This window comes from Gekko japonicus, unplaced genomic scaffold (assembly GCF_001447785.1).
Source record: "Gekko japonicus isolate JY-2015 unplaced genomic scaffold, Gekko_japonicus_V1.1 scaffold696, whole genome shotgun sequence".
Lineage (NCBI taxonomy): Eukaryota > Metazoa > Chordata > Lepidosauria > Squamata > Gekkonidae > Gekko > Gekko japonicus.
The window spans coordinates 701,999-714,833 of record NW_015161971.1 but is presented as its reverse complement, the minus strand read 5'-3'; the positions used below and the strand labels follow the sequence as shown (position 1 = coordinate 714,833).

The 12,835-nt window shown below is 51.5% G+C and overlaps 1 protein-coding gene across 1 annotated transcript in view; it reads right to left on the bottom strand.

Annotated features, from left to right (window-relative positions):
- The window catches only part of CEP41 (centrosomal protein 41kDa), a 28,691-nt gene that overhangs the window by 3,625 nt on the left and 12,231 nt on the right, over positions 1-12,835 (bottom strand). Inside the window, exons 3-8 of the mRNA XM_015429681.1 lie at positions 11,890-11,937; positions 6,350-6,411; positions 5,400-5,469; positions 2,956-3,100; positions 1,695-1,846; positions 1,176-1,243 (exon numbers count right to left, since the gene is read on the bottom strand). Coding sequence (XP_015285167.1) covers positions 1,176-1,243; positions 1,695-1,846; positions 2,956-3,100; positions 5,400-5,469; positions 6,350-6,411; positions 11,890-11,937 — 545 coding nt within the window. The remainder of the gene's footprint in view (positions 1-1,175; positions 1,244-1,694; positions 1,847-2,955; positions 3,101-5,399; positions 5,470-6,349; positions 6,412-11,889; positions 11,938-12,835) is intronic.

The following is a 12,835-nucleotide window of genomic DNA, read 5'->3' as shown; positions in this document are numbered from 1 at the left end:
TGCCGGGCCCCCCCCCCCCCCCCCACATCTAGGTATGTGAATCGATGATACTGAACCCGGCATTCCACTGGCAGAGCTGGACACATCTAGAGTCAACTGAGGTGTCTGAAATTGGACTGCTGACAGAGACGATCAAGAACGATCCAGGTGGGTTCGCCGTGTCAGTCTGAAGCAACAGAATAGAGTCTGAGTACGGCGGCACCTTCACGACCAACAGAGTTTAATTCCGGGGATGGGCTTTCGTGTGCAGGCATGTGCCTGCACACGAAAGCGCATCCCCGGAATTAAACTTTGTCGGTCGTGAAGGTGCCCCTGGACTCAAGACTTTGTTCTATCAAGAACAAGGAAATATATCAAAACACACAGATAATGAGTCCGCTAGCGCCTTGGAGACCAGTACAATTCTCGGGGGGTGAGCCTTCGAGAGTTAAAGGTCCCTGTGTCAGATATCTGGTGGGAGCTTTGACGCTCGAGAGGTCCTATCCTGAAAATCAGAGGGTTTCCTTTAGCCCTCGCCGAGACCAAGCATCCCGCGGTGGAGGAGGCGAAGCAAGCAGGCAAACATTCCCACTCCCCGTTCAGCAGCCAAACTCAGGACTCTTCTCCCCCCCTTGGACGAAGAAGAAGAAGAAGAAGAGGGGGAGGAGGAGGAGGAAGAAGAAGAGGAAGAGGAGGAGGAGGAAGAGGAAGAAGAGGAGGAGGAGGAGAAAGAAGAGGAAGAAGAGGAGGAAGAAGAAGAGGAGGAGGAAGAAGAGGGAGAAGGAAGAAGAAGTAGTGCCCTTCACTACCCAAAGGAGTCTCAGAGCGGCTTACAGACTCCTTTCCCTTCCCCTCCCCACAACAGACACACTGTGAGGCAGGTGGGGCTGAGAGAGCTCTGACAGAAACTGCTCTTTTTCAAGGACAGCTCTTATCAGAACTAGGGCTTGCCCAAGGCCATCCAGCCAGGTGCAAGTGGAGGAGTGGGGAATCAAACCCGGTTCCCCCAGATTAGAGTCCACACACTTAACCACGACACCACCCTGGCTCTCCCAGGGATAGCAATGGAAAATGAGTCTCGTTTTCTTCAGGACAAAGCCCTCCCACTGTGGACCCACCCCCCCAAGCACCAAGAAGACAGAGCATCACTGCCCAAGACACTGTGCTTTGCCCTTTTCCCGCTGGTGGAAGGATACGTATTCCAAGATGTCGTGCGTGTACGGGTTCATGGTTCTGGACAGCGTGGCGATGGGGTAGGAGTACGCTGCGGGGACGAGAAAACAAAGACAGCTTAGAAAGGAAGTGACTGAGAAAAGGATTCCCTCCCCCCCGAGACTGAGTGTCCCCGCTCCCGAGGAGCAAAGGAGTGGCTTACGAGGAGCAAGGGGGTGTTTTCGGCAACCGCACAAGGGAAGAACAGTAAGAGATTCCAGGCTTCGGCGTTCGTTTCGAAACGGCGGCATTCTAGCCCTCAAGGGGCACAGGCAAGGCCTGGCGAGCCGACAGAAGCCGGAGCGGCCTGTCAGTCCCCAAGTCAAGTCACGTCGACAGAGATTCAGCTCCCTGATCCGAGCGCTCACAGGTAGGGGTAAAAACGTCTGGGCCCCGGATATCGCAGCCGTCACGAATTCCCGTAAACGAACCACCCGGGGAACGAGAAGGGCAGCCTTGAGAACCAGGGCGGCAGTGCGCGCGGGGCGCCCTCCCTCCCTCACCTCCGATTATGTGGCAGTGCTCGTACGCGTCCCGGTCTCGCACGTCCAGCAGCAGGAAGGGGCAGTCGGGATAAGGTTCGGCCTTCAAACTCATCTCCAACTTCTTCAGGGCATTCTTCCCCAGGTCCAGCTCACCCACGCCGCTTATCACGCTGCGGGAGAGAAGAGCCATCAGCCAGCACTGGCTTTGGTTGTACAAGTGGGCAGGTTTCTAAAAATCTGCGCGTACGATGTTATCCTTCCTTTCCTCAAAGGAACTCAGGGCGGTTCATGCGGCTTCCCTCTTTTATCCCCCACAGCCTGCGGTGGGGCTACTGGGGGCTCTGCTCCCTTTCTAGATGGGCCAGCCCCCTTCCTTAGAGCCAGTTTGGTGTAGTGGTGAAGTGTGCAGACTCTAATCTGGGAGAACAGGGTTTGATCCCCCACTCCTCCACTTGCACCTGGCTGGATGACCTTGGGCAAGCCGTAGTTCTGACAAGAGCTGTCCTTGAAAAAGAGCTGTTTCTGTCAGAGCTCTCTCAGCCCCACCTGCCTTCCAGGGTGTCTGTGGTGGGGAGGGGAAGGGAAAGGCGTTTGTGAGCCGCTCTGAGACTCCTTTGAGTAGTGAAGGGTGGGGTATACATCCAGTCTCTTCTTCTCTTCTTCTTCCTCTTTAAAGGGCCCCTGCTTCTTAAAGAACCCCCCTTCTTCCCAAAAGCATTTAAAGGGATCCTTTAAATGCTTTTGAGAAGAACTGGGGTGGTGGCGCACGCTCCTCCCCTCCCCTCCCCTCCTGTAAGATTTAAAGGGCCCTCCAGCCAATCGGTGAGGAGCACGTGGCCCGCCAATCGGCTGGAGGGCCCTTTAAATCTTGCAGGAGGGAAAGGGGCACACGCACCCCCCCCGCTTCTTCTCAAAAGCGTTTAGCATGTCCACAGCCTGGGGAACTCTACAAGATAATGACTCAGCCCCACCCCACCTTCCTGAGTAGATATAAATTACACCTGCCTACCATTTTCGTCTCACCTTGACACAGAGAGTGCTCCGTCTTTCTGTGTGATACCTCTGAGGATGCCAGTCACAGCTGCTGGCGAAACGTCAGGTCCCGCAAAGCCAAGACCACGGCCATACAGCCTGGAAAAATCTACAACAGCTAATGAACTCCGGCTGTGAGAGCCTTCGACAACCTATTGACTCTTTTAAACTTTGTTATCCCGTCTTTGCAGGAAGTCAAGGGGAAAAATCTTTTTTGAATGAACGAAAGGTGCTGTTGGTTCGGTACCTCTGTAAGGTGGAGCGATAGGACTCGCCAGCTCCGGTGTTGTTGATGAACAGGATGGGGCTGGCCGGCTTCTCGCCGGGGCTGTCTTTGCCGTTGGTCTCTGCCGCAACTTCGGCGCTGTTGTCCACAGGAGAAGCATCACCTTCTGAATAAGAGTGGAGAGGAGTTAACCAGAGACGCCTTTCCAGAGCATCTGGCCTTGTACCAAAAATCCTCTTTCCCCCAAATGAAAAGCTCAAATGGTTCCGATACCAATTCTCTGAAGTGCGGCCGGCACCTCTTTGTGTTCAGCACCAACTGGACGGTGCTTGTGACGTGGCAACCCACAACAGTACGCAGAGCTCTGGAGCATCCTTTTTAGATTTTTAAACTTTGCCAGAGGGTGTGACTGCACAAGGAATTGTGCCGCTCTGTGCACAGGAAATGGATAACACGAGGCGGGAAGAGGCTATGCAACAGCAGCAGCAACAATCTTCCAATATATTTGCAAATGCCGGCTAAGAGGCTCTCTCATTATCATCTCTACCCTTATACGCCACAAGATCTCTGAATATTAAACTTCAAAATTATAAAGTTTTTTCCAGGTGCTACTTTACATCTCAAAGACTTTATTATAGTCACGCCATTAATTCACCTCAGTGTTGGAAATGTTCTAATGATACTGGATCTTATAAAGATTGTTGGTAAAAAGGTGAAAGGTAAAGGTTCCCTTGCTCGAAAGCCAGTCGAGTCCGACTCTAGGGTTGTGGTGCTCATCTGTTTCAAAGCCGAAGAGCCAGCGCTGTCCGAAGACGTTTCCGTGGTCATGTGGCCAACATGACTAAATACCAAGGTGCACGGAACGCTGTTACCTTCCCACCGAAGTGGTACCTATTTATCTACTTGCAATTTCTTGCTTTCGAACTGCTAGGTTGGCAGGTGGGCATGCCCAAAAGTGCAACCATTTTGGGATATGGTGTTGCCGATAATAGAGAAAATAACTGGCATACGGATTCCAAATACTCCAGAGTCTCTTTTATTAAATACTCCAGAGTCTCCCCTTGTGTAAGCCGCCCTGAGCCCGCATTGCGGGGAGGGCGGGGTATAAATTGAATAAAATAAATAAATAAACTGTTGGGATGGTATATCTATGACTAAACAGAAAACATTAACACTCTTTTGTTACTTGCAGCAAAGATTTCATTAGCCCAACTTTGGAAATCTGTTAAAATCCCAACATTGCAACATTGGTTTAATAAAGTTTGGGATGTAGTAGTTAATGATAAAATTGCTATGCAGCTTTTAATTGCGGACGGTTGTGTTAAAAAGAATTTGAATTTTTTAGAGAAATGGTTTCCCTTTTTTCAATATATAGAAACAGAAGGGAGTCAGTTTAAGGCTCCTCCTGTTAAATATAGTAAGTTTGCATTGTATTAGTTATAATAGTGATATATATATACATCTACAAGAATTGAAATATTATGACTGATGTTCCAGTTTTAAAATGTTCTACATGTTTATAATTGATTGATTGTTACTTGTTTGACGTTATATGGTTGTTGTGTTGTAATTTTTTTTAAAAAAAAACCCATTTAATAAGAGTTCTAAAAAAAGAAGCAGCTCTCACATTGCAGATCTAGGAGAACACACGAAGCTGCCTTATGGCCCATCAAGATCAGTATTGCCAACTCTGACTGGCAGCGGCTCCCCAGGGTCTCTGGCTGAGTTCCTTCACATCACCTACTTCCCGGTCCTCTTAACTGGAGACACGGGGGATTGAACCGGGGACCTTCTGCATGCCGAGCACATGGCTCAGTTACTGAGCCATAGACCCTCACCTGAATGACATTCTCACGTGGAGCTTTCTTCTACCGAGCCACACCCTCAGTCCATCAGGGTCGGTATTGTCTACTCAGACTGGCAGCAGCTGTCCAAGGTCTCAGGCAGAAAAGGGTCTTTTACCTGACCTCTCTGATCCTTTACCTGGAAATGCTGGGGATTGAACCTGGGACTTCCTGCGCGCCAGGCAGGGGTTCTACCATGGAGCCACGGCCCCTCCCCTGAATGGAACTCCCAAATAAATCGCCCTTCTAGTGGGTCAGACCGTTGGACCATCCGGGTCCGTGTTGTCTACTCAGACGGGCAGCCGCTCTCCAGGGTCTCAGGCAGAGGTCTTTTCACATCACCTCCTGCCTTATAGTTCTTTTAACTGGAGATGCCGGGGATTGAACCTGGGACCGTTTGGGTGCCAAACGGAGGCTCTCCTGCTGAGCCACAGCCCCGCTTGACAGCTCTCCCCCAAGAAGCTGGTACCAGTCCAAGTAGCCGATACCAAACTAGATGGATCACTGATCTGACGTGGGATAAGGCGCTTTCTCGGGTCCACGCCCCTTTCGCGACTGCGGGACCTTTGTTGACGAGAACCTTTAACACCGCAGATTTTGAATACGAGCCCAGGCCGTTACCGTCTAGCTTCTGAATGTCCTCCGGTGAGACTTCTAAGCTTTCGTCAGACAGAGAAGCAACCTGGATGACCTGTCGGCAGAGGAAAGAAGAAGAGAAGACGCCGCTCGGCAAGACGGATGGGCTGGCTGGGATCCAAGAAGCAGAAATGCCACACGGGAAGGGAAGGGGAATTTTCACGGATTCCGTGCTTCATTTCCAAATACAGAAGTGCGGGGGCTCGCCCTGACCTGGGCAGCCCAGGTAAGCCCGATCTTGTCGGATCCCAGGAGCTCAGCAGGGTCGACTCTGCCAAGTACTTGGAGGGGAGACCTCCCTAGAATACCAGGAGTCGGGAGGCGGGGGCAGGCTTTATTCAGCCACCTCTCTGAATATCCTCCGGGCCCCCAATAGGTCACCAGAGGTCGCCATGACCTCCAAGTGCGCACACACACACGCGTGCGTGCGCCTATGAAATATACAAAACCAAAAACCCAAAAAAGTGCTGGGGCTCGAGACTCTTTGAAAGCCATCCCTCTTTGCCCCCCGGAAGACCTCATCCTGGAGCCCGTGTGTGGGGATCGACCACTCAACAGGGAGGCCAAAGCACTCTGCGCATGTGCCGGAGCACAGCCCTTTCCTCGGAAGCCCCGCCCACCCTGCGCATTGCTGCATGCCGCAACTGCATCTGGAACTGTAGGCCCCGAGCTCCAACCCAGATCCCCCCTGCCCTCAACCTCCGGGAGGGGGCAGCGCCTGCAGCGGGACGGGCTGCTATGGAACAGGGAGGGAGCAGACGGCGATTCAACAGGTCAGCGATTTTACAAGGCAGGAAGTTAGAACGGCCCACCCGTGCTCGGAAAAGCCTTTCGACACCACCACGCAAAACCCATCAGGCACAACCTCCGAATGCTGGTGGTGAGACTCTGTTCCGGAGGGCCGGGAGAGATGTGTGGAAACCAGCTGTACCTACCAGCTGGGCAAAAGTCGTCACTTTCAGCCTCTTGAAGAGCTCATCTTTCTTGTATCTGTAATCTGGGAAACAAAAAGGCACCGGCAGTGAGCAAACCCAGTTCTTCAACTGCAGAGGTGAACAGTTCGATTCGAGAGGAGGAGGAGGAGAAAAAGAAGAAGAGATTGGATTTATACCCCGCCCTTCACTACTCAGAGGAGTCTCAGAGTGGCTTCCAATCTCCTTTCCCTTCCCCTCCCCACAACAGGCACCCTGTGAGGGAGGTGGGGCTGAGAGAGCTCTCTTGAGAACTGCACTTGAGAGAACAGCTCTGAGAGAACTTGTGACTAACCCAAGGTCACACCAGCAGATGCATGTGGAAGAGTGGGGAATCAAACCCGGTTCTCCCCACAACAGACACATGTGAGCAGTGTTCCCTCTAAGCTGAGTTAGTGTGAGCTAGCTCACAGTTTTTTAGCCTCCGGCTCACACATGCTTGTCTTAGCTCAGGAAGGAGGGCTCCAGGGCAAACTGATTTATGCAGTAGTTAAATCGCTCGCTCACAACTTTAATGCCAGTAGCTCACAAAAGAGATTTTTTGCTCACAAGACTCCACGGCTTAGAGGGAGCATTGCCTGTGATGTAGGTGGGGCTGAGAGAGCTCTTTCAAGGACTGCTCATGAGAGGACAGCTCTGAGAGAACTTGTGACTGGCCCAAGGTCACTCCAAAAGCTGCATGTGGAGGAGGAGTGGGAACTCAAACCCGGTTCTCCCAGATTAAGTCCGCCGCTCTCAACCACTACACCAAACTGGCTTAGTAGTATCTCAGAGACCAACACGATTATCGGGATGTGAGCTTTTGGGATTCAAAGACCCTAAACATCTCCAACGAAGGGAGCTCGGGCTCTCAACAGCCCAAACCTTGAAAATCCCGTTGGTCTCTAAGGTGCTGGCGGACTGGAATCCAGCCGCTCTACGGTGGCCCTCTGGAACGATCTTAATTGAGTCGCTTTACATTCTGCAACTGGGCTGCCCACCTTTATTCCTCGTTTCATCTCGGGCTTCGTGATAGCAGCCTGAGACGCGGACGGAAGAACTAGGCTGGAGTCCAGTGGGCACCTTAGAACTCCAACCATCTGACTGAGGGAGCTCAGACTCACAAAAGCTCAGGCCCCCCCCCCCCCCCGAATTTCATTGGTCTCTAAAGTGCTACGGGACTCGAATCCAGCTCTTCTACTATAGACCAACATGGCTACCCAGTTTGGTGTCGTGGTTAAGTGTGCGGACTCTAATCTGGGAGCACCGGGTTTGATTCCCCACTCCTCCACTTGCACCTGGCTGGATGACCTTGGGCAAGCCGTAGTTCTCCCAGAGCTGTCCTTGAAAAAGAGCCGTTTCTGTCAAGAAGTCTCTCCGCCCCACCTACCTCACAGGGTGTTTGTTGTGGGGAGGGGGAAGGAGTTTGTAAGCCGCTCTGAAACTCCTTTGGGTAGTGAAGGGCGGGGTATAAATCCAATCTCTTCTTCTTCTACCTTCCTGGTCCTATTAAATTTATGACTTGCCCTTTCTTCAAAAAAACCCCAAACCCCCGCCGAAAAACCAGTGTGGTATAATGAAGTTTCTGCGATGGTCATATGCCTACGGACCTAACCGTTAAATCAGAAGAGGACTTGGCCAACTCTGGGACTGTCAATGGAAGTGTACGTCTTGGGGGGCCATTGGCCTTGTCCAACATGGGCTTCTCTTATGTTCTTATATGGAGCAGAGGGTGGGACTTGTTGCATGTGCCCGCCCCCTGGGATCTTTACTGCCGGAGCTCTGCTCCTGCGCGCTTCTGCAGGAAATGACCCCTGGTCGCTACCTTCATGGAGTCAGGAGGGGCCCACAAGGTCACACAGTGCGCCCTCTGCCTGAAGGAGGGGTCGCTCCACCTTAGCCTCTCACAGATCATGGAATCGTAGAGTTGGAAGGGACCTCCAGGGTCATCTAGTCCAACCCCCTGCGCAAGGCAGGGAATTCACAAATACCTCCCTCCCCCCCCTACACCTCCAGTGATCTCTGTTCCACGCCCAGAAGATGACAAGAAACCCCCCAGGATCTCCACCCAAACTGGCCTGGAAAAAAATGGCTTCCAGACCATTTTTCTCCAGGCAATTAGCATTTCCCTGGGCTGGTAAGGAAAGGCCGCAAGAATGAAGCGCTGATGAGATCAGCTTCATTCACCTGAAGCTGTTCTATACAGGGCCATCAAGGTCAATCTTGTCTACTCAGACTGGCAGCAGCTCTCCAGGGTCTCAGGTGGAGGTCTTTCCCATCACCTCCTCCCTGGTCCTTTCAACTAGAGATGCCGGGGATTGAACCTGGGACCTTCTGCATGCCAAGCAGATGCTCTACCACTGAGCCACGGCCCCTCTTTACAGCTCTCCAGGGTCTCAGGCGGAGGTCTTTTCCATCACCTCCTCCCTGGTCCTTTCAACTAGAGATGCCGGGGATTGAACCTGGGACCTTCTGCATGCCAAGCAGATGCTCTACCACTGAGCCACGGCCCCTCTTTACAGCTCTCCAGGGTCTCAGGCGGAGGTCTTTTCCATCACCTCCTGCCTGGTCCTTTTTAACTGGGGATGCCGGGGACTGAACTGGGGACCTTCTGCATGCCAAGCAGCAGCTCTGCTGCCACTGAGCCATGGCCCCTCTTGACAGCTCTCCAGGTTCTCAGGCATGAGGTCTTTCCCATCACCTCCTGCCTGGTCCTTTCAACTGGAGATGCCGGGGATTGAACCTGGGACCTTCTGCATGCCAGGCAGATGCTCTACCACTGAGCCATGCCCCCTCTTTACAGCTCTCCAGGGTCTCAGGCTGAGGTATTTCCCATCCCCTCCTGCCTGTTCCTTTTTAACTGGAGATGCCGGGGACTGAATCGGGGACCTTCTGCATGCCAAGCAGCAGCTCTTCCACTGAGCCATGGCCCCCACCCTAGACAGCCATGAACCACCACCTGATGGCTTGCCAACTGCAGAAAGACACTTGCAAAGTGGAGAGCATCGTATGACCCCAGTAAGAAAAGCGACAAGACACCTCCTTCCTTCAAATTACCACTGGGAACTAGACGACCCTTCCTCTCAAAAGGGACTGACAGAGTAATCCTAAATGGAGTTACAGTCTTCTAAATCCATGAACTCTGGCCCCGCTGGTGGACCTCCTGATGGCCCGTGGGTCTTGGCCACTGTGTGACACAGAGTGTTGGACTGGAGGGGCCACTGGCCTGATCCAACATGGGCTTCTCTTAATGTTCTAATGTTCACTCTGTTTAGGCTGGTGCTGCTATTCAGACTCTTTCTTAGCAGAGCTGGCCCCAAACACGGCAGATCCAGAAGCACATGATCCAATCATAGAATGTCAGAGTTGGAAGGGACCTTGCAGGTCATCTAGCCCAACCCCCTGCACTCCGCAGGAGCAGAGCCGAAATATAGCCCGGCAACATACCCGAAAGATGGCCGTCCAGCCTCCGCTTGAAAACGTCCAGCGAAGGAGCATCCCCCCCCCCCCCCAAGGCAGTCCGTTCCACTGCTCAACCACCCTTACAGTTAGGAAGCTTCTCCTGATATGTAGCCGGTATCGATTCCCTTGTCATTTCTACCCATTGTAATTCCCAACCATCCAAACATCAATGGTCCTCATAAAAGCAACAATAACTACCACGTGCCTCCTTTCCATGGTGTCTAAAATCTGCCAGCCGAAGGCATTTTCCTCAACAAACTGACTCTCGGGGGGAGCTATAAGAGGTACTCCGGAGACACGCTTTCCAAGAAGAAATAGCAAAATCCTCTTTTGCCTCGCATCCGTCATGCTACCTACCTGGAGCCAGTTCAGAAGGTCCGTTTGAGTTTTGGGACATCTTGGATTACGGACCAAGGTAGGACTGCTGAGAAGGGTCTAAATCTCAGCTAGTGACGACGCAACATTGAAGAATGGAGGAAATCAGTGTGGCGTGATTCTCTCCCGGGGCCACTCCATGGGCAAATGAGCCCTGCGTTTGCTGGCTCCTGAGTTTTGATGCTCGAGCCTCGAGGCAGCTGCCCCTCTTAAGTTACACAAGAGACAGAGGCGACCCTGTCCCCGGCATTTAACACGGTCTCCGAGCGGTGTCGTCTATCCATGAGAAATCAAGCCGATTTGCAAATGGCTCGGACATACGAGACGCTATTCAGTACGGCCCCAGTGCGAATGCTTCCACACCTAAGCTCCTGGAGGCGGGATTTAAACAGAAGAGAAGCGCTGCACAAAAGGGAGACTGGTTCTGGACAACGGAGAAAGAGGTCAGAAACACAACGCGTCCTCTGGTTCGGGACACAGACAAGAACGCTGCTAGAATTTCAGTACTCAAAGCAATCCAGTCACAAAGGGATGTTGTGAAACTAAAGGATGTTTCTTTCCACCTGACCACAAAAAAAATAATCAAGGCTGTTGTGAAGGACCACACTTTTTTTTTAAGTCACCTGAAACCCTTTTGTATTTTGAGTAGCAATTTTCCCTCGTCTTCTGAATGGTACCCGGTTTTAAAGAACGCGATGATCAGGTCTTCTTCGTATGCACGCACACAGAATGAATTAAGCCAAGAACTTCCAGCGTTTGTTTTGGGGAAAGCTTCTAGTCCATACTGTTGCACAGATTAGTGGGAAATTATCAACAAAATTGACTCCAACAAAAGGAGGAGGAGGAGGAGGAGGAGGAGGAGGAGGAGACTGGATTTATACCCCGCCCTTCACTACCCGAAAGAGTCTCAGAGCAGGTTACAAACTCCTTCCTCTTCCCCTTCCCCTCCCCACAACAGACACCCTCTGTGAGGTAGGCGGGGCTGAGAGCTCTCTTGAGGACTGCTCCTGAGATAACAGCTCTGAGATAACTTGTGACTGACCCAAGGTCACACCAGGAGGTGCGAGTGGGGAATCAAACTCGGTTCTCCCAGATTAGAGTCCGCGCACTTAATCACTACACCAGACTGGCTCTCAGAGAATAAGGCAGCTCCTTCCTCTGGGAACCTCTACACCAGGAGTTCCCAGCCCGCAGGTACCTTTGTAGGGCTGATACAGTGTGGTGGTTGCAGCCACAAAATGGCTGCCACGGGAGGCAGAGACAGACACAAAATGGCTGCCACAACTCACCTTCAGACACACAGTGAAGATCCTTGTGCTGTGGTGTCAGCTGCTGCCAAAGCCGCAGCTTTTTTTTTTTTTTTTTAAATCAGCACAGCCAATCAGATGCCTAGCTGAGCAAAAGCCCCAACTGGCCCCACCTATGTTCATAAAAACACTTGGCGGGCACGCAGAAAGGTGTTTACGGGCACCGTGTTGGGGACCCCTGCTCTTCACAGCACCCACAATGGAACTTGTTGACCTTGGTCAGATCTTCGTGTTCAGACCTGAGGGCGGGGCACAGCCCCTGGTCATGTGGCCTCTTCTCCCCAAGGTCTGGGTTCCTCACAACGGGTTCACCTCGACCTCCCCCTCACTCTACAGTCCCCAGCAAATGGATTGTAGATCGATTGCCATAACGGTACTCACTTCTCTTGATCTCTTCCAGTTTCTCAGTGTATTTCGTCATACTGCTACCTGCAAGCGAGAATGCAAACCTGGTTACGCCCTTCCTCACCAAAGAAAGCCTGAAGTTTAACACATTCTCAATGACCCTCAATTAAATTCTCAATTTAACAAATTCTCAATGACCCTGAGTCCAGAAGCTCCTTGGTGACTAACACGGCCACCCTCTGAAACAGGGACCTTGGGGTGCCATCACATGTAATACTGAGCCCGATTTTAGGAAAGGGGTGGTGTGACGTGGTTCTGGGATGGGGTTTTTCAATTGGGTAATTTAATTTTAATTAAATATTTTTTTTATTTCTCTGTACAGCATTCCATTTTCGGTCCTATATCGATTGTTTACTGCCTTAACAAGTGTAACAGGAGCTTTGCTGCAGGTTGTATTCTGTGCTATTTGACCTCTGAAGTAGGCTCTTGTGGGCCAAAACGCATGCCAGTGTTCCCTCTAAGCTGAGTTAGTGAGAGCTAGCTCACAGTTCTTTAGCCTCCGGCGCACGCATTTTTGTCTCAGCTCAGGAAGTATGGCTCCAGAGCAAACTAATTCATGCAGTAGCCAAACCACTTGCTCGCAACTTTAATGCCGGTAGCTCACAAAGTAGGATTTTTGCTCAACAGCTTAGAGGGAGCATTCAGGGTTCTTTTTGTGCATTTGTCACTTTGATTACTTTATGAGGCTTTCCTTGGGCCCCTACAAGGTTTTTATGTGTCTTTGAAATAAACACATGTACTTTTGTCTATACCTATTGACAGGGGTCATTTCGTAGAAAAAGAGGTGCAGGAGCTCATTAGCGTAACTCATTAGCATAACTTATTTGCATATGCCACACACCCTGACATCACCGAAAGTATGTCAGAAGGCAACACCCACCGCTCAGGCTCCACTGGACTGTTTTGGATTGCTAGCTATTGG